Below are 23,723 nucleotides of genomic sequence, written 5' to 3'. Positions count from 1 at the left end.
TACTGGTAAAACATTCTCGAAACGGAATGTGGGAGTCCATATGTAGTTACGGTGTAACTCCGCAGCAACCTTGAAGAGGTTAGTGGGGTATTAGTATTAGTTAGGTTAGTGGGAGTGGGGTTAGTGCCTGGAAAAAAATGTGATAAGGTCAGGGAGATTGCAAGGTCATTGTTTCTATTACTATGCAGGGAAAGGACCAAATGTAAGCAGCAGAGAAACCTGATGGGCAAGCAAGGAGGCAGGGAGTCAAGAAGGAGCTTGCAGCAGGAGTTAGGGATGCAGATGAAAGGCGGACCAAACTGACTGCAGTGGGAATGAGAAGGGAAGAGCAGACTGCTGTTTCTATCTGCAAAAGTGCTGGCTCAGCTACTTTACTCTTTCTCTGTGCTGCATCACTTTTAAAGGGACAGGATGCTTCAGGATCCAGCGGCGGAAATGGTCTTTGCTCATAGGATAGCAGGCTAAATTCAGACCGAAAGAAGTTGGTTGGAGACAGCTGGTGGAAAACAGCTCCAGTCCAGTCCTCGGTGGAAATGTCTGCGCCCTGTTCCCCAGCCCTTTACACAGCACCTTCCTGCATTTCATTCTATCTCCTCTACCATTTTTTTTTTTTTTAAATCAACCTGGCACTTTGTACCCATGGGGTCTAGCAGCGTTCCTGCTTAACCCAAGGCTGTTGGCGATCTGGGGGTGATTAATGCAAGCTACTCTGATGGTTTATGAGAAGTGTCACTTCCTCCCAGCTTCTTGTATCTGCCACCGAGCAGTTAACGTTACAGTCAGCTCTCTAACACCAGGGATGAGACTGCTTTAAATACCACACCGCAGGGTTCTTCTGCAGTGGAAACTTGAAAGCCAGACGCACGAAGCCAGTGCCTGGACTCCGGATGATCCCGGACTGCGGCAAAGAGGTGTGGGAGTGGACAGAGGGAGGGTCACCTGGCCCCTCTCTTCTCCCTCGGGGCCGGGCGGGAGCACGCCTTCTCCCCGGGGGCAGGGGAAGGTCGCTCCAGGGACGGGCACCTCCAACACCCGCGAAATCTGCAAATTCATTGCTACCTTCGTCTTTGGGGCGAAACCCTCTGGTTTGAGTAGGGCCAGCCCCAGGGCTTCGCCGCCTTAGGCTGACTTCTCTCACAGAAAAAGCCTTTTATTTGCTTCCCTCCGGCAGGGCTTTGGTCTTTGGACTTTGCTTCTGTCTCGCACGCCATCAGGAGCTGCGCTCAAGTCTTAGCAACTTTCACCATCTTGACCTGAGAGTCTAAGACAATGTGAACAAAGAGGAGCAGGGGGGAGAAAGACCGGGCCTTTGGGCGGGCTGCGGGGGCAGTGCTTGTGTTGGGGACGCCACGCTCGCTGACCGGGGCGCTGGTGGGTGGCAGGGCGCGGACAGCGCCACCGGCGGACGCTGCCCCTGGCCGCCCCGGGCAGTGCGTTTCTTTGTCCCTGCCTGGGGCTAGGCTCGAAGGCCGCTGGCCGCGAGCAAAAGCCCTGGCCCGGAACCAGAGCTCCGGCTTCCAAGTGCACCGGCGGCAGCGAGCGAGCCATGAGCAGCGTGCTGCGCGGGTGCCCGGCCGGCGGCTCCCGCCCTGCTCAGGCTATGCAGAGAGCTTCGGGCCATGGAGGGAGACCCTGGAACGCGTGCCTTTCCTTTCTCCCAGGCAAAGTAGAACTCAGGGTGGCAAAGACCGTCCTGAATAGCTTGACTTGGAAGCTAGAGGGAACTCAGTGGAACCTTCTCCCCGAAGACGCACACTCAGATCTGGGGCGTGAGTCGAACTCAAGGACAGAGGAGCCCCGGGTGCCCTTTGCTCCTAGCCGCGGGAACCTGGGAGGCGGAGGCAGGACCTAAACAACCCAAAGATGCAAGTCAGAAGGCTCCTAACAAACCCAAGTGTGTGTGCCCACCAGTGTGTGTGCGTGTGTGTGTGTGTGTGTGTGTGTGTGTGTGTGTGTGTGTGTGAGAGAGAGAGAGAGAGAGAGAGAGGAGAATCTGACTCTACATCCAACTGTCTTACCTGCAATATAGTTTGCGCTTCTCTGAGTCTGCCTGAAGAATGAAAGAGAAACTGCCCTGTCCAACCAAGCTCCCTACGCCAACCCTTCCCTCCAAGGCTATTTTATAACGCGACGCAAGGTTACAGAGTCCACGCGAAAACTGCTTTCCCAGTTCCCCTCTGCCCCCGCGTCTCGAGCGAGCTAGATTTCAGGTGACCGAAGGTCTCCCGGCTGCTGCTTCCCGCCTCTGGCCACCGCATCTCCGGCTTGCTCGTCTCTAAAGCCCGGTTTCCTAGGTCGTCCGACCCGAGAAGTCCCGCGCTCTGGCCGCCTGTGCCCGGCCTGCGGCAGAGCGGCTCGGGCGTCAGGGCGGGCGCTAGGACCGGGCGGAGCGGGGCGGCCGCCGCGCTACCTTAAACCCGGCCCAATGCCGCCGCCTGCGCCACTCTGCGCGCCGGCGGGGGCTGCGCAGGAGGAGCGCTCCGCGGCCACGGCGCTGCGCGGCCCGCGCGGCGACACCTGTTCGCGGCAGCCCGGGCAGCACGCGAGCTCCGGGACGCGGTCCTCGCCCGCCGCTCGCCGCTCGCCTCATTGCAAGCCGCTGGACCTCCGCAGAGCCTCTGCAGCGTTCTGGATACTAGCTTTGGACGCCGAAAGTTTTTTTTCTTCTTTTTGTTATATTATCCTTATTTTTTTGGAGGAGGGACTGGGAGGAGAGATTTGTCGCCGCCGCCAACGTGAGATTTTTTTTTTTTCCCTCCTCCTTGAAGGATTCATGCTGATGTCTGCAGAGTCGGCTAGAGAGAGTAAAAACGGCGCATGCCTTTCTGGAGTCAGGATCCGTAAATTCTGACGTAGCCCGAGCATCTTAAAAATCCCTGTAATATCGCCCAAGCACTTACGTTGCTATGGTCATTCTGATCTCTAAGCAAATGGAGAAACTACGGATTTTTTTCCCTTATTACGGTCGGATGGGATGAAGACCTTCCTGCCTGCTGATAGCGGAGGCTCCATATGTAGCGATGCATAGCTGTGTTGATCAGTGTCAGTGTGTGAGTATAAAGTGGTGGCTTCTTAGACTATCAGTGGTTTGACCTTGAACCTGTGCCAGAGAAACAGCAGATTACTTTTATTTATGCATCGGATGGATTGAAGAAAAGAACCCTTTTTTTCCCCCTCTCTCTGCAACTACAGCAAGGGAGGGCAGTTGGATATACCTCGCCTAGTGTCTCCTGGTTGATACCATCATTATTGTTTATTCTTGTGCTTAAAAGCCGAGTCCTCTGATGGCTCCCTTAGGTGAAGTTGGGAGCTATTTCGGTGTGCAGGACGCGGTACCGTTCGGGAACGTACCGGTGTTGCCGGTGGACAGTCCGGTGTTGCTAAGTGACCACCTGGGTCAGTCTGAAGCAGGAGGGCTGCCCCGGGGACCTGCAGTCACGGACTTGGATCATTTAAAGGGGATTCTCAGGCGGAGGCAGCTGTACTGCAGGACTGGATTTCACTTAGAAATCTTCCCCAACGGTACTATCCAGGGAACCAGGAAAGACCACAGCCGATTCGGTAGGTATGCCTTTAACCCTTCAGCGTCCACGCGGTGACATGTTCAGATTGTTAACTACAGGAAGGCGGTGGCTAGGCGGGGATGCTGGAAGGGATATATTCTCATATTCATACCCCCTCCCCCCCACCCCGGTCTCTGTGCGTGTCTTGCCAGCCCAGGGAGGGAAAAAGCCTCCGGAATTGCAGATCTGTGGCTGGCACTGGTGCAGGTCTACACTGAAAGGCCGCTCTTCTTCTTCTTCTTCTTCTTCTTCTTCTTCTTCTTCTTCTTCTTCTTCTTCTTCTTCTTTCTCCTTCTTCCTCTTTTAAGGGGGGAGGATGAGTTATGAATATAACCCAAATTCCAAGTTCTTTTTTTCATCAGATACGGGAGAAAATCAGGTTTAAGAAGTTTCTTTTTAATGGACCTATTCCACGAGTTTAAAGCTTTAATCACTAAGAACTTTAAAACGCACCCAGTTTGATGTAGGTAGTCGGTATCTTGCTCCGATTAAGTTTTTCCCCCTTCCCTTTCCCTCTAATAAGTATTCTGCTTGAATTGTAAATTAAGCGTGTAGTTTTTTTTCCTGGGGCCGGTCTGAAAGTCTTTCAGGCTATGATTGCTGGCTGTTCTGTGGGGAGTACTAAAGTCGTGTTTCAGATCTGAAGCATCCAGAGCAGGAGCGCCTGGGGAAGATGACCTGGGAAGGGGCCGACATCCCACTAGGGGTGCTGGATCTTCCAGCCATCGACTCTCTATACCTCTGCCTTTTAATGTCCACCGTGTGCAGCCTTGTGTGGGTTTCCCGAGTGGCTTTCTGGGGTGAGGGTTTGCGTGCGCTTGCAAAAGCTGCAGGCTCATTTTAAAGGCCATTCCGAGGATTTCGTGCTCCGAGCAGAGGACTTGTGACTCAGCATCGAAGGCTGCAGACTCAGGTGGGGACTCTGCCCACTTTCATGCTCTCACACACGTGCCCGGCGGGGCACCTTCAGTGGTGCAGTGCTAAGTCAGCGAATGAGTACTGCCTGGGCTTGGGGAGGGGGCGGGGTGTGTGGAATCACGGTTTCCCCCGTCCTTACTTAAAAAAAAAAAATCGACAGTTTGGGCAACAAGACTGTTGGAAGGAGTTAACTCCTGAGTGAACCCACCTGACGACACTTAGACTAGGTCGTAAAACCAAGTCCTGTGGTGATTTTTCTTCCTCATGCTTTAATGCCAGATGTTGGACTCAATCTAAACTACGTGCTTAGCTCTGTGGACTGTGGATGTTGCCCCAAGGTGATGAGGGTTCAGGCCTGGGTGGGGATAGTTCAGATCCTCGAGGCCCAGGGTTTTCCCCTTGGCTCCCTACAGAGGCTGGGCTCAAAACTGAACCTAGTCAATTTCTCCAACTGACTTGTGTTCCCCTCGCTGCTGAAAAACGGAAAGCGTAGCCCGTGGCCGCGATTATTCCTTTGAAACCTAACTATCTTCTCACCACCCTAGAAGTAAACGTCGCTGCTGGCTGTCGCGGAGGGAAGACTAAACTTTTCTAGAGTGCTTGTCTAGCTGGCCACCTTAAGGGTTGCTACCGAGTCCGGCTTTCAGAGCAAGTCAGGCGGCGGGAGGCGGGCGGTGGCGGGGATTGAGTGTCCCAGGGCGCCGGGCTGTCCGCCTGATGCTCGGGGCAGCGGGAGCCGGGTCCTCCCGCGCTCGGGGCTGGCAGGTGCGGGCTCAGCCCCCGGCCCCGCGCTGCTTTCGCTCCGCGCGGTCCTAAGCGCGCTCGGGTTCTCACTCCCTTTCCACCCTGCTCCACTGCGTCCCTCGGTGCTGCGGGGACCGCTTAGGTCTAAGGGGAGGGACAGGGGCCGACACCCTTCTGGCCGCGCGAAGGGTGTCCGACTTTTCCTTTTTGCCCGTGTTCAGTCCCTTAGCTTTCTCTTTGTGTGTGAGTGCGGGGTCTGGTGGTGCTGACAGCCGCCGCCCGAGGCAGCGCGGTGGTGGTGTGCGGTGTGGGAACCGCCGGAGGTGCGCACCGCAGTCGGAGAGTTGGTGGCGGGGACTGAGGACAGACTAGAGGTCGGAACTGAGCTTCGCGGTCTCACGCAGGGTCCCCCCCCCCCTTCTCCCCTTGTTTCAGAAGCGCGCAGCGGGATTTGGGAGAGTCGTGGGGCTCCGCCGGGTCTGGGAGGTGGGTCGGGGGCCCACAGCTTGGCGAGGCCACAGCGGCAGGGGAAGGGGTGGGGGTGGGGGTGACAAAGGGCTGCGCAGGCGGTGCAGGGGGTGGCATGCTATTGTTAACTGCTGGCCCTGGAAGGGCTCTGGAGCTGGCCTCACAGTAGCAGAAGGCCGGCTGCAGTCAGAGCGCAGGGCTGCAGGGGCGCTGCGGCCAGCCAGGGCCACCTTCATTGTGTGAATTTCCCGGTCCCAACCCTGGGTGCTCCACAACTGGGCCCAGGTCACTGGATGGCCCTCACATTCCGGGGCCCTTCCACGTACCTTTCCCCCCACCCCCCACGGCGTTCTTTCTTTCTTTTTAAAAAATGCAGTCACCTTTAAGATAGGACGTTTGCCACGCGCACTTGAGAGAGACATCAGATATCTGTGCTAGGATGCAGGGCCAGGGAGCGCGCGCGTTCAGGGGTCAGCGGACAAGGACTGCAGGTACAGCGGCTGAACCGAGATTATCAAACAAAAAGCCCCATCTCCTCACCCCGCCTCGATCCTAGAGGTTGGAGAAGGTGTCGCCAAGGAAGTGACATCTCTACTCTCTGGTTCCGCACTGTGTGTGTGCGCGCGCGTGTGTGTGTGTGTCTGTGTGTGCGTGTGTGCGCGCGCTTGTGTGTGTGGGGGTGTTGATAGGAGGGAAGCGGAAGACCCGGCCCTTGCTGGGGACCCCGGGTGCGAGTATAGCAGGTCGGCCGGGTGTACCGCGGGGGGAAGGGCGCGCTTGGCTCTTGCCGGTGCCACTCACCCTCTTTCGGATGGAGCTGAGTGGGCGGTTGTGCGCAGTGGGGGTGGGGAAGGAGGGTTATTTAAGTCTTTCATCCGGTTGCAGTGAGAAGCAGGCCCCCGGGGTGACAGCAGTGCCGCGGTCTCCCGCTGCTGCTGCTGCGGCAGGTCCCAATATTAGCAACCTCTGCAGCGCCGTGCGTGTGCCGGGAGCCTCGGCGCCCAGCCTCCCCAGCCCCGCCCGCTGGGAGTCGCATCGGCGCTAGGACCCGGCGGCGCGGGCCCGGGCGGGGCGGAGGGGCTGCGGGGCGCACCTGGCGTCCTGGCCACCGCGGCTTCACCTTCCACCCCCACCCCGCAGCCGAGGCCTACGCGCCTCCTTAGCTCCTCCCCGGGGACTTCATCTTCTCCCTGGGTTTCAGAGTAGCTGTAGGTGGGGTGGGTTTACACCTCGATTAAAATAGAAGGTGCCTTTTCTACCTGGAAAAGAACGGCAGAAGGAAACGTGCTGGGCAAATGCTTTCTGCCACCCCCGAGCCGCCGCAGGTGACTGCAGCTGCTGGCCAGCTCGGCGGGGGCAAGGCCGGGGCGGTGCAGGGGACGTGGGGGTGAGGGAGTCTCAGCGCGGCAGGGGCTGCTACCCGGCCAGGGAGTTGAAGGTGGGACCTTAAGGAGCCCTTTGTTTTTCCATAGAGGTGATGGGAGCTGGGAGGAGGGGAGCTGGGGGTCGGGTCTTTGAGTGATGGGCTAGGAATCAAGAGTGCGGGTTGTGGTTTTTTTTTTTTTTTCACTTGGAAGGGCTTTCTGGTCTTGCTAGACAATGAGCAAAAAATTAAGTAGGCAAACGAAAAAGTGAACGCTGGGCCCGTGGAAGCTGAAGCTGGCCTACCTCCTGGTGTGCTGGTAGTGACCCCCATGTCATTAGAACCTTAGATGGATACCCCTACTGGTGAGCCATTTGAGGGGCAGGGCCTGCTCTGTTAAAGGGAGTCAGTGGTGGTACTAGGTGGGAGAAAGATAATAATGTGATAAAAAAAAAATTAATAAGACCAAGTTAAAAAACTTATTTGTAGGGTTTTGCAGAAAAAGCAAAATTCAACTCTTTGTGCCCTGCTTTTCGGTACCTTCCAGGGGAAAGCCTTCCTAAGGGCTGCCTTGTGGCTTGCTGCGGCCGAATGCTTGGATATCCACTCAGCTGCCATTTCCTAAGGGAACTCAGTTTTGTTCACCTGGTGCAGGGATTCCTAGATTCAGGCTCTGAGATCCTCTGGAACCTCATGTGGCTACTGCGCATGATCAGGAAGCTGTGAAAGTGAAGGGGCTTAACCACCCCCTTCACCCACTTTGGAGACGGGGTCTTAAGTAGTACAGGCTGGCCTTGAACTGCTGATCTTCCTGCCCACACCTCCCAAGTGCTGGGATTACAGGCCTCTGTCACCACATCCAGTTTAACCTTTCACATTTGACAACTCGTCATGTTTCTCTGTAAAATCTGAACCATTTCTTTTCTCCCTCACCCTCCCTATTTTCTTTTGTTTTCTCTTCACTGGCCTTCCTCCCCAGTCTCCTCTTTCTCCTCTTTCTTCTTTAACATAGTCATCAGGGTCACTATGATGCCCAGGCTGGCCAGGAATTCTTGGGCTCAAGCAATCCTTCTGCCTCAGTTTCTGGAGTAGTTGGGGCCACTGGCTATTCCACTGTCTATTGTATATTATAGTCTTGGAGAACTGCATATATTTATACAATGAATCCTGATCTTATTTCCCCCCTCCAATTGCCCCTGGACACCTCCCACAGCTCCCCTAACTTCATGGCTGCTGTTTCCTCCTCCTTTTACTATTCCCACTGAGTCCAGTTAGGGCGGCCCGTATATGCATATGGGTGTGGGACCATCTACCAGAGCATGGCTATCTATCGGTAGCCACACCCCCAAAGAAAAAACAGCTCTTCCTCCACTAGTAGCTGTCAGCTGCCCAAAGCTCCTCAGCTAGGGTTGGGAGCTGCTTAGACCCCCTCCCATCCATGCTGGAATGTTGACCGGCTTGATCTTGTTCGGGTCTTGTGCAGGTGACCCCAGTTGTTGTGAATTGATGAGTGTGCCAGCCATGTCATGTCCGGAAGACAGCATCTCATAACACTCCTCCCTGTCTTCCGACTCTTTATATTCTTTCTACCCTCTCTTCCCAGGTGTTCACGGAGCCTGGGAGGGGGTGGTGGTGATGCAGATGTCCCAGTTAGGGCCGAGGACTAATTAGGAGCCTTTGCATTAACAGCTGCCCATTGCAAAATGAAACTTTGGTTAGAAAAACAAAGTTGAGAGAAGCATAGATCTTTGAGTATAAACATAAATATTTAGAAGACAGCTTGACAAATATTTAGAAGGCAATATGATCGTTTAGCAAAATCACAATGACAGATTCTACACTCGGGCCTGGGAGACTGCCAGCCACAGGCTTTTGACTGGGTGTACAGTACCAGGTATGAATTCTCTCCTATGGATTATGCCTCGCCTCCAATCAGAAAGTGGTTGGTTACCCATGTAACAGTCATACCGCTATATCACTGGTGGACACATCTTCCCTGGCAGGTCTGTATTGTAGCATGCAGAGTAATACCATTGATAGCTCTTCTCCAGTGGTCTGGGTTCCACCTTCTGGCACTGTGAAAACTAGCCAGCAGAGAGGAAGTCTCCTGGTTAGTGTGAGATTGATTTCTCTAAGTCCTGCAGCCACATGGTGTGACAAAAGGGTTTTTATCGTCTTGTTATGGTGGTCACTGAAGCTGACAAATACTGGTTTCATAGGTTTTTGTTGTTTGAAGAGGGCAGAGGTGAAGGTGTGACAGCCGCTGTCTGCCAGCCCTCTCATTTCCTGTGGCTGGCTTTAGAGGTGAGGCAGAGCAAGTGGACTCTAGGAGGGTGGGCTGTCTTGGGGTTAGTGACACACAACTGCACATAACTCCAATCACTAGTAGTCAGTGGGACTGGGAAGAGGAAGCTAGTCTGGGACCAGTCTGGAAGTATGTGACCAGATCTTTGGCCTTATTAGCTTCTGTGAGGCTCTGAATGGGTCCTTATAGAAATGGTTGTCTGTGGTGGATAGAGTTGACGAATGTCACTGGTCTGCTTGCCGCCCAGTTACCGGTCCCCACTTTCTTTGTGGCCTTTCTGAACCGATGTTATCTAGGTGGTGTGTGCTAGGAGAGGTAGGTCACAATGTCAGTTTTAGGTCAATGCATTGTTCTCTCTTTCCTCTTCTTTTTATTCCTCCCTTTCTTCTTCCCTTGATCACAAGACATCCCATCGTAGAACAGTCTCCTCCTGGATTGTCACTGACTGGTATCTTCTGGGCTGTCCATGTTGGTTACTCAGCTCTGTACAGGGAAACAGATTAGTGTGAGGCGTGCTCTGTCCTCTAGGAAGACAGCTGGAGGCACTCTCTTGGCACCAGCTCTGGCCCACAGAGGGCTTGGTTGATCTGGTGGAGGTTGTAGAGTTCCCCGTGGACAAGGTGGTACCAGGAATGAGAAAGATCCTGGTCTACATGGGGTGGTGTCTGCCTACTGTGTGGCCGGGTCTCCCTGACCTTAGCACATTGGTGTTTTCAGGGCGTGAGTGAAGGGCTGTGACTCACACATTTGGGTGTTTTGCTTGCCCTTGGGTCATGGGGGACCTCATAAAAATCTGGGCTTTTGTTTTTTTTTTGTTTTTTTTTTGTTTTTTTTTTTGAGGTCTCTACTCTTAGGGAATTTCCGGGATATGGATGAGGGTTTGAGGTGATGAAATATTTCCACCGGGGGCACTGGGTCCTGCTTCTTGCTGGGAGAGCTCCCCAACTCATCTCAGATTTTTTTTTTCCATGCTGCTCCCCTGACTTGCTTTTCTGTAACTGAACATACGACCCATCTTTGGATACACTTGTTCCCTACACACCTACATGTGCCACACTGTTATCATAGTTCTCTGTTTATTTGTCCTTCCTATTACAGTAGCCCCTTGCCCCGTTGGCTTTACTTTTTACTGTGTCTGAAAATGTTAAATGGAATGTTCCAGAAATAATTCAAAAGTTTCACACACTTAGTATTTACACTATCCTATACTAGTTGCAGTTTGTTATTAGTTATTATTAACCTATTAGGGAGCCTAATTTGTAAGTTAAATTTTGTCATGAGTTTATAAAACAATATGAATAGGGCTTGGGGTGCTGTGGCTTCAGGCATGGAAGGAATGTCTCTCCATAGATAAGGAAGGACTACTGCTGAGCAGGAGGTGGGGCCTAGGCTGTATATTTCTGTCATATTTTTATATTTAATAAGTGTTATGGTGCTTGGTTAATGTAGTCCCTCAATAATAGTTCATTGATGGAATAAGTGAATGTATATGGATTTTAGATATTTTACTAATAACCAAAAAAAACCAAGATTAATACATTGATACTTTAATTCCCATATTATATAACAATAGTCTCAGAAGTTAAGTGTATTAAGTGGCAAGAAATTACAGATACAAACCCCAAAACGTTAGAGCCAGCTGCGCAGCGTGTGGAATATTCAAGGAGGCAGGCCTTACATTCTGATTGACTTGGACAATTGAAATTTCAGTTGCTCTGTTATACATTGGGGCTGAAGGCTGCAGTGCCTAGGATTGTCCTGTAGACCGGAGAAGAGAGGGCCTTGAATGCTTAAGTATTCTGCCTGTTCCATGACCCTTGTGGTCATTACTATTATTCCTGCAGTTCTCGAGAGCAGCGTGTCAGGTGGTTTTGTGAACTCGTACTCTCTTGGATTAAGAACTGTAGGTGGTTGGTAGTTTTCAGAGCTGCCTCCTAGGTAGAGGAAATAGATCATCAGGTGGCCTCTCAGAGGACATGAGTGGATTTGAGTTTTATGGTTAACCCTTTCCTCACTGACCTGGTAAATTAAATGGCACAGACTTCAAGGTGGGTGAGGTGTTTCCTGTTTTTCATTTTATAGTGAAAGTAGACCCAGAGAAAGTCCTTATGCTAATTTCAGGATTTCTATGACTTTGGTTAGGGTGTACTTTCTTGGTACCAAGAAGAGAGTCTTGTATAGGTAGGTGGCCCCTAATAAGGATAAAGTGTTCCAATTTTGATTATTTTGAGTCATAAGGGTTAGAAATGGTACCATGAAACAAAATGACTGCATGGAAAAGGAGGTATATCTCCCATGCAGTGAATCTCGAGGAGATACAGCCTCTCTGATCTCATTGGCTATGTGAAGGAGGGTAGCCTAGTCACACACTGGCTTGTGTCAAGTGGATGGTCTATGAAAGTTACAGGTTAGTAGCTCAGATATAATCTGTAATTTTGCCTCTTATCATTCATGATCTCACATTCTGTTAGAATAAGTTTTTGTATGTGGGCAGATATTCTGTGAGACATAAACATGAGGATCTTTGTAACATTTCGTGAGTCTACAAGAATGAGTGAAACTGTCTATGAGAGTGAGTGATCACCTCGCAACTGAGTTTCCTTCCGACTTAATCCTTTACTTTATTAGATTTATGGGTCAGGGTCTGCATTTGATGGCAGCCCGGTCTAGTCCATAAGAGATGGAAAATTAATTGTTTAAAAATCCATATAAGTGCTTTTTCATTAGTCACAGGAGACTAACTTTAGCGCTCTCTCTCTCTCTCTCTCTCTCTCTCTCTCTCTCTCTCTCTCTCTCTCTCCATATATACAGATACACACACACACACACACACACACACACACACACACACACACTACTGTTTCCGTGGGCTTTCTTCCTTCCTTCTGCACTCCTAGATGTAAGTACACTTTGTCAATAATTGAAGATATTTTCAAAATAAGAGCTCGTTATTTGGTATGTACCGATACAAGATCTACACAAAGTGTAGTACTTTAATTTATAGCCAAAGTGGGAGCATGGCCAAGCACAGAGATGATTAGCAGCATCTGTGTATCCTGTGGGATGAGCGTCTTAAAGCAACAGTAGATTCAGGGAGACTGAAGCTGCTGCTGTGTGGCCGTAAAACTCTGGACGGATGCCCAGCTTAGGTGGTGTTATTTTTAGTGAGGTAAGCAAGGCGAAAGAAGGAAGTGAACGAGATCATTATATTGATTTACTTTGGGGATAGGGTATTCCATGCCTATTTTAATCAGGAGCATTTTTTTTTTAACCAGCCTGTTTCCTTCCAGAATATTAGGCAATTTTAATTGTTGAACTATTTCTTTGAGGTTTAGACAACAACAGAAAAAGAATCAATACTCTGTTTAGGCAGAGGCTTTTGAGGTGTGTGTGTGTGTGTATGATCCTTTAGTTTCTCAAATGGAGCTCAATAAGGTTATACAGTTGAGAGCTAGATCATTCTCTGCATAAGCCAGTGAAGGCTTACTTAGCACCCCACACTATGATTTTTAGAGATATAAGACAGTTCTCTGAATAGAATTTAAAAAATGTGCATATATATGTTTACATGTACATATTCTCTCTCTCTCACACACACTGACATATACAATATACATATTGTATATGTGTTTCTTTCTCCCAGGCCCAGAGGACGGTAAGTACAAATTCAAGATAACCATACATAAATACTTAATTTCCCATATATAAAATGGAAATATGTCACTTCCCCTCCAAGTATACCCTTAGCTCATTGCATTGTTTTCATCAGACCTGTCATTTAGAATGTTTATGTCGTTATTAATTCTAAAATTTTTCAATTATGTCAGTTATTATGTAAGTTATGTCCCGCTATGATAATTTAGTATCTGAAGATGGTAAGATAGAATTTAGTTGGAACATCAGTTCTTTAGGGCAGAAGTCTTGTATGAAGTGCTCCAAGTCGGAAGCTGGGCTCAGTTTCCTCTCTGGAGCCCCTGGGAATACTGTGGCTCTGGGGACACTCTCTGGGCTCTAACTCTCCTCTGTTTGTTGTTTATCTCACAGGCATTCTGGAATTTATCAGTATAGCAGTTGGCCTGGTCAGCATTCGTGGCGTGGACAGTGGACTCTACCTCGGCATGAACGAGAAGGGGGAACTGTACGGATCAGTAAGTAGCAGCAGGCACTTTGCTAATCCCCATGACCCACCTTTGATGTGAGCTGTATGCTTGCTAGGCTGAATAAGAAGAGAAACTGAGTCTGGAAGTCAAATGGGCGTTTTTACTCTCTGAGGCTGGCTGTTTCATTACAATTCTGCATCTTCACTAGACCAAATTTGCCAAGAAAACGCTTTATTTATATGCCAAGCCATCTTCATTATCAAGTAAATAAAAATTCACAAGTGTGAAAAATCCATCTTCTTGTATTGAATGGGGAGTTATTTTTGAAATGAATTGAAATGATCCCCAAGCTTTGCCAAGCATTGTAATTAAAACTAGAAACAGGCCGTGCAGTGAGAGTCTAAACCCTTTCTCTGAATAACATAAGATTTTCATTATGCAGGGTAGATGGAGGTGGAAATTATTGTCAGATAGTTTTGTATGTGAATAGGATCCAGTGGCGTTGTAATTATTTACAAGCATTATGAATTTCTTTCTCCCTAGTCTTGCTCTCCATCCTTACTAGCTTGGAAGGTCCTGGTGGTGATGGAGTATTTGTTGTGATGTGCCAGTTGTTGGGAACGGTGCCTGGTCCTGGGTACGGCTGGAGGGTCTGCTCCACAGGAGGGTGGCTGGTGTTACCTTCATGCTCTCTTCAGTTCTCCCAGCCCAGGAGCACATCACAGTGCACCGAACACCCTCGGGGTTTAGTATTCTTTGCTGAACATGTGAATGTGGTGAATGGGTTGTAGCTACGGTGTGGAACTAGAGTTCAACAGTAAAGTTTTGAACAAAATAACCTTGAGTTTTTTTTTTTATTATTATAGTTGTTGGTGGTCAAATGATCATTTAATTCAAGTTACTTGAACTATGAAAACCTGGATTAGTGCTTACAAAAAGTTGAGACTTAGAGGAAACTCAGAGTAGGAAAAGTTCTGAAATTTTCAGCTGATACCATTGAAAGACAACCTTTTCCTAGATATACTTCTTGACTGTCTATGTCCTACTTCTGTTTCTTAGAAATTTTTTACTTTTTTGTATGAGCGTTTTGTCTGCATGTGTGTATGTATACCGTGCACAGGTATGCAGCGACTCAGAGGTCTGAAAAGGGCATCAGATCCCCTGGAACTGAAGTTACAGATAGTTGTGAAGCACCATGTGTGTGCCAGGGACAAAACCAGCAAGTGTTCTTAACTGCTGAGCCATCTCTCCAGCCCCCATAGCCTGTTTTTAAAATGTGTATACACACATGTAGTGCAAAGTTTTACCCCACTATTACAAATGACAAGATTATATCCTGCATAATCTGAATATATTACACATTTCAATGTTTTTTAAATTAATTTTTTAGTGTACAAAAGAATGTTTCCTTATTATATTTTTATACATGCGTTGAACTTTGCTTATATTTTCCCCTTCATTACTCTTCCTTGTCTCTCCCCTTCCTTCTCATTCCTTCTCTTCCCTTATGTAGTTCTCTTGTGTATCAGAACCTTAAATTTGTAATAAATGTTAACTCTAGATTCTGTATGTGAGAGAAAGCATGCGCTATTTGTCCTTTTCCCTCTACATCCTTTGTCCTTTTTCCTCTACATTATCTCTTTCCCTTTAGATCTCTTCTAGTTTCATGACAGACATCATACACACACACACACACACACACACACACACACTCAAACACACACACACACTCACATACACACACACTCACACTCATGCCCATGTATGCATGCATACACACACATACACATATCCACACAGGCTCACGCATGCACACAACACATACACATGCACACACATATGCACATGCATGCATATACACATGCACACACGCAAGCATACACACAGCAAACATATACATACACACATGCATGCATGTACACAACACATACACACACATGCACTCATACATGCACTCATGCACATACACACTGTGTTCTGCATATAAGAAAATATGATCTTTGTCTAAGTTTGGCTTATTTTGTTTAGCATGATTTTCAGGTCCAGCTATTTTCCTGCAAATGATACATCTTTATATCTTTATAGCTAAATAAAACTCCATTGTGAGTATGTGCCTCATTTTCTTTGTCCATGCATGTGTTGGTGAGGCTGGTTCCATATGTTGGCTACTGGTAACACACTATTTTTAATGTCATAGAATGTGATTTTTCTATTTTGGAAGAATTTTCCACTACAGGTTAATTGGTTAGATATTTGAATACCTTTTAGAAGTGCTTCTTGAGAAAGAAACTAAATTATTTAAAAATGTTTGTTAGGTATAGAATTTAAGTTAGCTTTTGAAATCCAGCTCTTGGTATAGGTAAACTTACTTATTTTCTAAATTAGTTTTGCTAGTACTTTTAAGTGCAAAGATATATATATATATATGTGTGTGTGTGTGTGTGTGTGTGTAAGATGTAGATATAAAAAGTTTTAAAATAAAAAGTTATAAAATGACATTCTTTATTTGACATACTCTTATTTTTTTTTCATTTTAGACATGTAAGTGGATTTAATTAAGTCAATTCCAGTTGAATACAACACAATGCATTTTTTTGTATATAGCACAGAAATTCTGCCCTTAAGTGGGTTGAGGGAACTGTAAGTTTATTTATTTCTTTATTGTTTTTTTTTTTATTTAGAGACAGGGTCTCATTATGTAGTCCAGGATAGCCTCAGACACATGACAGTCCTGTATTGTTGTCTTGAGTGCTGAGATTATAGGCTGAAGCAGAACACCTGGCAGGGACTGTGTTATCACAACCGTCTCCAAACAAATTCCTACCTAAAAAGGTAGCTTTTTTTTCAATAAGTATTTATTTCAAGATAAGAATTTTAAGTTATTTTAGGTTATATATAGAAATTATAGTTTATATATACCCTGACACAAAATATGCATCCAAGTAAGTGTTTCTGTGGAATGTAGTGATTGAATTAACTCACGTCTAGGCTGTACCATTTGACCTCTGCTCCAAGGACTGCCTTGAATGCCCCTTTGGAATCTTCTCCCCAGCTGACCAATGACTAGACTGAGTATGACATTGCTGGTTTGATTCTCACTCCTGAGGTTTATTGGCTGACAGGGAGAGCACATCCAACTCCATGTTCAGCAATGTTGTCTGCAGGATTTTGCACTGGCTTGAGCTTTTCTCATCTGGATGTTTTCAGTGGCTTCTGGAGTCATTTCTCTTTCTCTGGAGTCATTTCTCTGTCATGATGGTTGTCTCCTTGCTTGCAAGCACCCCAGTGCTAGCATATGCCTGGAACAGGGTGGAAAGTACACCGAATGTTGATCCCAAAAATGCCTGGGACAATATTGCAGGAAGTTGAACCCAGACTGTATTAACATTAGCTCTGTCTATCCCAACTACATCCTCTAGGGCTTTTCGCAGACATATAATATGTGGTTAGGAATAGATTTGTTGGATGTGGTAGCATATGCCTATAATCCCAACACTCAGAAGGGGGAAACAGGAGGGTTGCTGCCAATTGGAGGCCAACCTGGTCTACATAGACAGGTTGTGTTGCTTGAGTTGTGAATTCTCAGCTGTTCCTGCTCAGATACCTTTGGTCCACCATCATGGACTCCAACCTTCTGGAGCTGTAAGCACAATTAAACACTTCCTTTATTAAAAACAAACAAACAGTCCCCTGAAACATAAAACCAAAAAACCAAAACCAACCAAAACAAACCCCAAGCACTAGCTGGGTGTGATGGCACATGCCTTTAATCCCAACACTCAGGCTGTGAGTTTGAGGTTTGCAGTTCCAGGCTAGACAGGTCTACACAGTGAGACTCTGTCTCAAAACAACAACAAGAACCCCAACCAGAATCTAAGCAAACTAAATGGTAGACTTCTACTCACCTTCCCTGTGGCCACAGTCAGCCGACAGTCCCAATTATGAGTCCCAGTGAGGGAATAGCAAGGGACACATACCATCTCCTGGGTCAAGTATCTTCAGGGCTGGAGATTTCTCTTAGGACAGAGTGCTACAGAGACACACGTGTGCTGTGATCTCCCTGCAGAAACATGCTTTCAGATGTTCCCCTGTCCCAGCACCTCCCAGTATCAACCCTTCTCCACAGTGATGGCAGAATTACCTTCAGCACCTTGATCTGAGGATGACTTCACTGAGATCTGTCCAGTGCTTGCCTGGAAGCCTCTGCCCTTTGCTGTGTAACTTTCTGCACGTTTCACTGAGTACTTTGCCTGCGTCTGCATCTCTGGTGCCATCTTTTGTATCGGTTTCTGCCTGTCATTTGAATCTATCCAGTTCCCCAAACGTGTCATGAAGTGTCACTTGTGCACGTGGGTGGGTTAATTCCTCTCCAGGATACCTTTTGCTCACCTCCTCTGCTTGATGAAATAGCACTCTTTAATGAGGGTCCAATAGAAATATTTCCTCTTATGTAGAACCTTCCTCACACTCCCAAGGGTAGTTCCTCTTGTTCTGGCTGAGTGTCTTGTTTTTTTTTTTTTTTTCTTGAAGCCTCAACAATACAAGTTTATAATTCCATCATCACACAAGCAACAGTACAACCTGTAGGATGGCTCAGTGTGCTTCCTACAGTGGATCCAAAGAGCCTAAACAACCCATGTTTTACTTCCTGGTGTTACCTAGTGCATAGCAGTGGCCCTTGAGGTGGGAGGTGCCTAGGAAATGCTTCTCAGAGTGAAGTGAGTAGCCTCGGGATTGGTTTCTGTCTTTTCTACAAGCTGTGCAGGTAGAGATCTTGATGTTTCTCCACCTGTATGGCCAGCATTTGACCTGTATGGCCAGCACCTGACCTGAATGGCCAGCATCTGACCTGGGTGGCCAGCATGCACTCAGGAGTCTCGCTGTAGGAGGAAGCTTTCCCTCATTCCCATGCCTCATTGGAATGTGCCTGTGTTGTCCCTGGAGTGTGTAGCCCAAAGGGGATGCAGCTGCGGCTGGAGCAAAGCTAGAGGCACAGCCATGGCCAGGCTCCTTTTCGGCCTCTGCTCTTGAGCAGAACCAGCCTTTGTTTACCTCTTCTCTAAGAAGAAGAACGTGAGCTTGACATCTGGGCTCAGGCTTGCTGTCTAGGTGGACCACCAGAATTCTGGAGTTTGTACTTCCCAGGCCTTCTCTGTCTTGCCTCTGATGCTTTTCTTCCCTCCACAAAATGTTTATGCAGCAAGATCTTTTCTCCTCCACTGGGCAGAGCTGGGAGGGAAACTCCCTGGGCAGCAGGATTTTCCCTTTGTACCTCAGATGGGAGATTTGGAGAGTGAGGGTGAGAGGCCTGCTCCCTGTGGGCCCTCCCATGGATTCCATGAGGTTTTGTGGTTATTCTGACCCCTGTGTCCATGGGAATGAAGAGGGACCAAAATAGCTTATTCAGGTTGTCAGGAGATTGAAGGAAGGAAAGAAAAGAAACAGGCAATGATGCTGTTCAAAGATCTTTGAAAAGGTGGGTATCATCGTGAAAGATGGTAAATGGGTTTGGGAAACAGGAGTTACTTTTGTTAAACAAATTACTGTGATATGGAGTGATGTACTTTTGTATTTGGGGGTTAGTTGCCTTTTTCCTCTCTCTCTCCTTCTGATTTTAGGCTCACCCTAGGGCTAGATTAAAAGAGACAGACGTGAATGGGTGAAACTTCTTAGAAAAATAGAAAGGATGCTATTATGCTAATTTAGAAACCAGAAAAAAAACAGAAAAACTATTGCTATTGTGTCACAATTTAATTAAAAGGGGAATTTAAATAATTCTCATTCTGGGTATGGTTTGGATATTGTACTTAAGTCTCCATTTATGTGTGCCCCTTTCATTCATGTCTTCATAGACATTCATATCAACTGGGTGTCTAGCCCTGTGATAAAGTGCACAACCATGAAACGGCTCTCAGAATCTGGCCAGACAGACATCTTTGAGAATGGTTTGGTGCAATGTGAGATTTGCTGTAATTGAAGAATGCTCAAATGTCTTGGGAGTCACAGAGGAGTGTTTAAAGAACTACTTTGGAAATGTGTATTGTAGCATTTAAAGTGGATTTTGAGGGATGGATAGAAGTCTCAACAAAGGGTGGGAAGACAGGTTAGGGCATGTGACACTTGAGATCAGAAAATCCTGTCTGGTTGAAATTTAGAGAGAACACTAGATTTCATGCATGTGCATGCATGTGCCCCCATATGATTAGACAGCTAGGAGTATTAGTTTGCATTTGTCACTTTTATTTATCTCAAAGAGACTAACTCTATGGGTCACATAGTTACTTTTGGTGGTTTAATCTAAATTATCTAGTTATTATCAAGGTGCTTTAAACATTAAGAATAATGGAGTCTATTTAAAAAGAATACTCTGAAAACAATGGGTCTGCTTCAAGGAGCCTGTAAGTGTCCGATCTTCTCACGTAGAGAAAGATAGCACTCCCTAAACTACGAATGTAGGAACTTAGAGCGTGGGTGTGCAATGGTGAGCCAGGGGACCACCCCGGACTGAGAAGTGCTGGCATTTCTGGGTTATATCTGGCCTCGCATTTCATTCTCATTGGTCTTTTACTAGATGAGGATTTTGGAGTCAGAGTCTCTCTGTAAGCATTCTGTTTCCCAGAGGCTCAGCCACGCACAGTGTGTGCAGTTGGCATGTGGTGAATGTTCACTGACCCAATTTCTCAGCCTGCTCCAGCCTCAGACACAGAGCCTAGTATGCTGGAGCATCAGGCGGGGATTGCACTCCATGCTGTGGGCCGTGCACGTATAATAGGCAGGTTTTCCATGGCAGCCGTCTCTTTTAAGTACCAAACTAAAATCAAGAGAATATACCTCACTTGCTCTGAGGTCCAGAATTTGTAGGTGCAGTGAGGACTCAGGTCTAGCTTTTGCAGCCTCAGGCCAGCACCTGGAGGCCATTCTTACAGCATCCTGACAAAGGAGCTTGTTGAGACAGGTGTTGGCTAGTGCCTTTGGTTATATATTTCCAAGGATACAGTTGGACCTTGGTTACTTAGAATCTGTATAATCTGTAACCAAGGTATGATGGATTTCAATGAACATAAATGTTCTTTTAATTGAATACATTCCAGGTGGGGGGGGGGGCTTGTTGATTCTGAATAGGTGTGGGCCAGATAATTTGTTGTGTGATGTTTCATATTGTAGGGTCATTGAAGGGAGCCCTGTGGAATAGATCAATCTCTTTAAAAGAGAACAACAGCAACACACCACAAAAGGCCATGAAGTATGTTGTTTCATGTTGAGGAACTGTTTCCAGGACACCCACAGATAATGGTATCTTTATGTGCTCAAGTCTCCGTATATAAAATAGCATAATACCTGCCTTGAACCTGTGCACACGCTCCTGTAGACTTTCAGTCACTTTAAGATGGCTTATTGTACTTGATACAGTATACACAAGTACAACTGTTCATAATAATAAACACAGTGGAAACTTCTATGGAAATAATTTTTGTATTGTAGTTAGTGAACAATGACAAGAAAAAAATGTTTGTGTATATTTGGTACAGATACAGGCTTAAAAAATGATCTGTTGTTGCTCGACTACAGATATGAAACTTACATACTGAGGAATGACTGTATCTCAGATCCTAACAAACCCATATTGACTTTATTTTTACTATGTGTATACATACAATCATGAAACTAGGTGTGAATCCCTTATATTTACACTTCTTTGACAGCTGAAATCTAAGATACCTTTGTTAAAATAGACTGTAAGAACAGTAGGGTCCAAACTGGTATGGTTGGTTTAATGTGATGGCTGATATTACTTCAGTGACGTCTTCTCACTGTGACTAAGTCCTTGTCAGCCCTGGTTCAGCCTGGCCTTGCTATTTCACTTGAGGTTATGGAGATGGGAGATATCTTGGTTTTCCTCCCAGCATTTTCCTATTTGAGTTATTGTGAGACCCCCTGATGTTCTCTAGTGTTCACTTGATGCAAGCCCATCATGGTGCACCAAGCAGGTCTTTTTCTTTTCTTATTTGTCCTGACATGGGAAACAACATCACTTAGTACTAAAGGTCATTTTGGACCCAAATACAGTTCTCCATCTCTTTTGTCAGGGATTGGTTCCAGGACCCTCCTTGGATGCCAGCATCCTTGGATGTTCAGGTCCTTTATATACAATGGCATAGTATTTGAACAGGACCTACATACATTGTAATTTTAAGCCATCTCTAGATGACTTGTGATAAATACTGCAGTGTACATACTATGGAAATAGTTGCTGTGCTACTATTGTTTAAGGAATAAACAATGGCAAGAAAAATGACTGTATGAGGTCAGTACACAGAACGTTTTTCCCTGCATGTTTTTGTTCTGTGGTTGATTAAATGAACAGATGCAGGACCCACAGGAGTGGAAGGAGGTCTGTCTATGTTCCTGGATGGTTATGAGGTTAGCTCAGGGATGCTGAGTGTTCTCTTTCTTGTCTCTTCATTTTTCACTGAAATGAAGAAGCCCTTCTAGAGATTGTCTCTTGAAATCTTTCCATGCCTATGTGGCTGCAGATATGAAGGGCTGGCCAGAGGAAGGGTCATGTTATGTTGGACTGTGTGCTCTGCCCTGACGCTTGATATACTGGGGCAACTTTTGAATAAGCAAGTCAGTCTTGTGTCTATACTTGGAATAGTATAGCCTAGCAAATGGCAAGGTGCCATTGAATCTATTGATTCGTTTTTCTGGTGGTTTGTTCCAAATTCCGTTGATGGGAAGTGTTCAGACATGTTCCATTCAGAATCTCCGAAGACTGCAGTTCAGAGGAAGGAAATGAAGAGGTTCATTGGTTGAATGATCAACAAATATCAGGCATACTCTGGGAATGGTTGGCTTTCAGCCAGTGTTTTGAGTGATAAAGCGTTATCTCATGGTTCCTAAGTGTGTGGTCAGTTTTCAAAAGATTTAGTAATAATTCTTAGCTGATCAAGGGCACTGCTTTGGAAGATCATCTGAGTTCACAGTATTCTTATTTCAGAGGCCAGGAGTGAGGTTTTAACGGATTGCTGACTTAAGATCACACAAGATAGCAAGCAACAGATCAGATAAATCAGGAAATCTCATCTCACACATATACATTAGGAGTGTCCATTCATGGGGATGTAGCTCAGTTGGTGGAATAATTGCTAGATATATACAAGGCCCTGGGTTCAACCCCCAGTACCTGCTTGTTATCCCAGTGTACAGAAGGGAGGGTTCTAAGTCATCTTCGGTGGCTAAGCGGAGTTAAAGGATGGCTCAAAAATATGGCCACTGTTTTTGTGAACCAAAACTATTTTAACTAGAGTCAGCCACATGGTAGAGAAAGATTGTAGTACTCCTTCCACAGGTAGGACTTGGGAAGAATGTTTTTCTAGTACCTAGTTTTTATTTCATGACTTCCTATGTTTCTTTTGTAACCAGACTTCTGGCCTTTAGGTGCGAAAAAAATCATCTTTTGAACTTGTAGTTTGGCGATTTAGTTTTAGTTAGGGTGACTTTCTTGAGCAGGGTAGAGTAGCAAATTGACTGAGGTACACTTATGAGGTACATGTCAAGTTGCTGCTGAGTAGGTGCACCGGACCTGGGGTTTCCCCAAGTGTTGTGAAGGGTTTTCTTCCTGTTCATGCTGCTGGAGACTGAAGGCTGGCTTCACCCATGCTGGGCAAGAGTTCTGCCACCAAGCCACATCCCAGCTGGAGACAGACTTACTCATGAGCTGCTTCTGAAAGGCTGGAGGACAGAGGCTCTGGGTCCAGGGAGCAGGCTAAGGAATGGCTTTTCTACAGGTTCAGGAACCTTCCAGGAACAGGTACTCTTTCATAGGGGCTCGACTCCTGCCTCTACCTACCTTGTACTTCGCTGGCATTTCCTGTTCTGTATTAGTCCCATCCTCAAAGTTCCTCTGCTCCATGCCCTGTCAGATACTAGATGGGGAAGGCCTGAGAGAGTGGTTTTGAGAAGCTTGTTAAAACCATCACTGCCTAAACCGAAGTTCTGGGATGTCAGTCACTCAATTACTTTAGTGTCCCAAGTTACTGCCAATATTTAAAACAAAGTCTTGAATGTAGTTGGTACCTAATTAAATATTAGATGAATGTACTTCCAATGAGATTCCAAATCTCTCTTTTTCTTTTTTGTTTACAGTAGTTTTTATTCATAATTTTTCATACTTGGAAGCAATGAAGATATACTTCAGCAGATAAATGGATAAGTAAGCTTTGGGATGTCCTGAGAATGTTTTGGTACATCTAGATAATGGA

At 46.8% G+C, this 23,723-nt stretch overlaps 1 protein-coding gene across 1 annotated transcript in view; it reads left to right on the top strand.

Moving 5' to 3' along the window:
- The first annotated feature begins 2,603 nt into the window (after positions 1 to 2,603).
- The window catches only part of Fgf9 (fibroblast growth factor 9), a 37,997-nt gene continuing 16,877 nt past the window's right edge, over positions 2,604 to 23,723 (top strand). Inside the window, exons 1-2 of the mRNA XM_059274385.1 lie at positions 2,604 to 3,561; positions 13,406 to 13,509. Coding sequence (XP_059130368.1) covers positions 3,285 to 3,561; positions 13,406 to 13,509 — 381 coding nt within the window. The 5' untranslated portion in view covers positions 2,604 to 3,284. The remainder of the gene's footprint in view (positions 3,562 to 13,405; positions 13,510 to 23,723) is intronic.

This window comes from Peromyscus eremicus, chromosome 9, assembly GCF_949786415.1.
Source record: "Peromyscus eremicus chromosome 9, PerEre_H2_v1, whole genome shotgun sequence".
NCBI lineage: Eukaryota > Metazoa > Chordata > Mammalia > Rodentia > Cricetidae > Peromyscus > Peromyscus eremicus.
The sequence above is the reverse complement of the archived record's forward strand: the minus strand, read 5'-3'. Positions and strand labels throughout refer to the sequence as shown.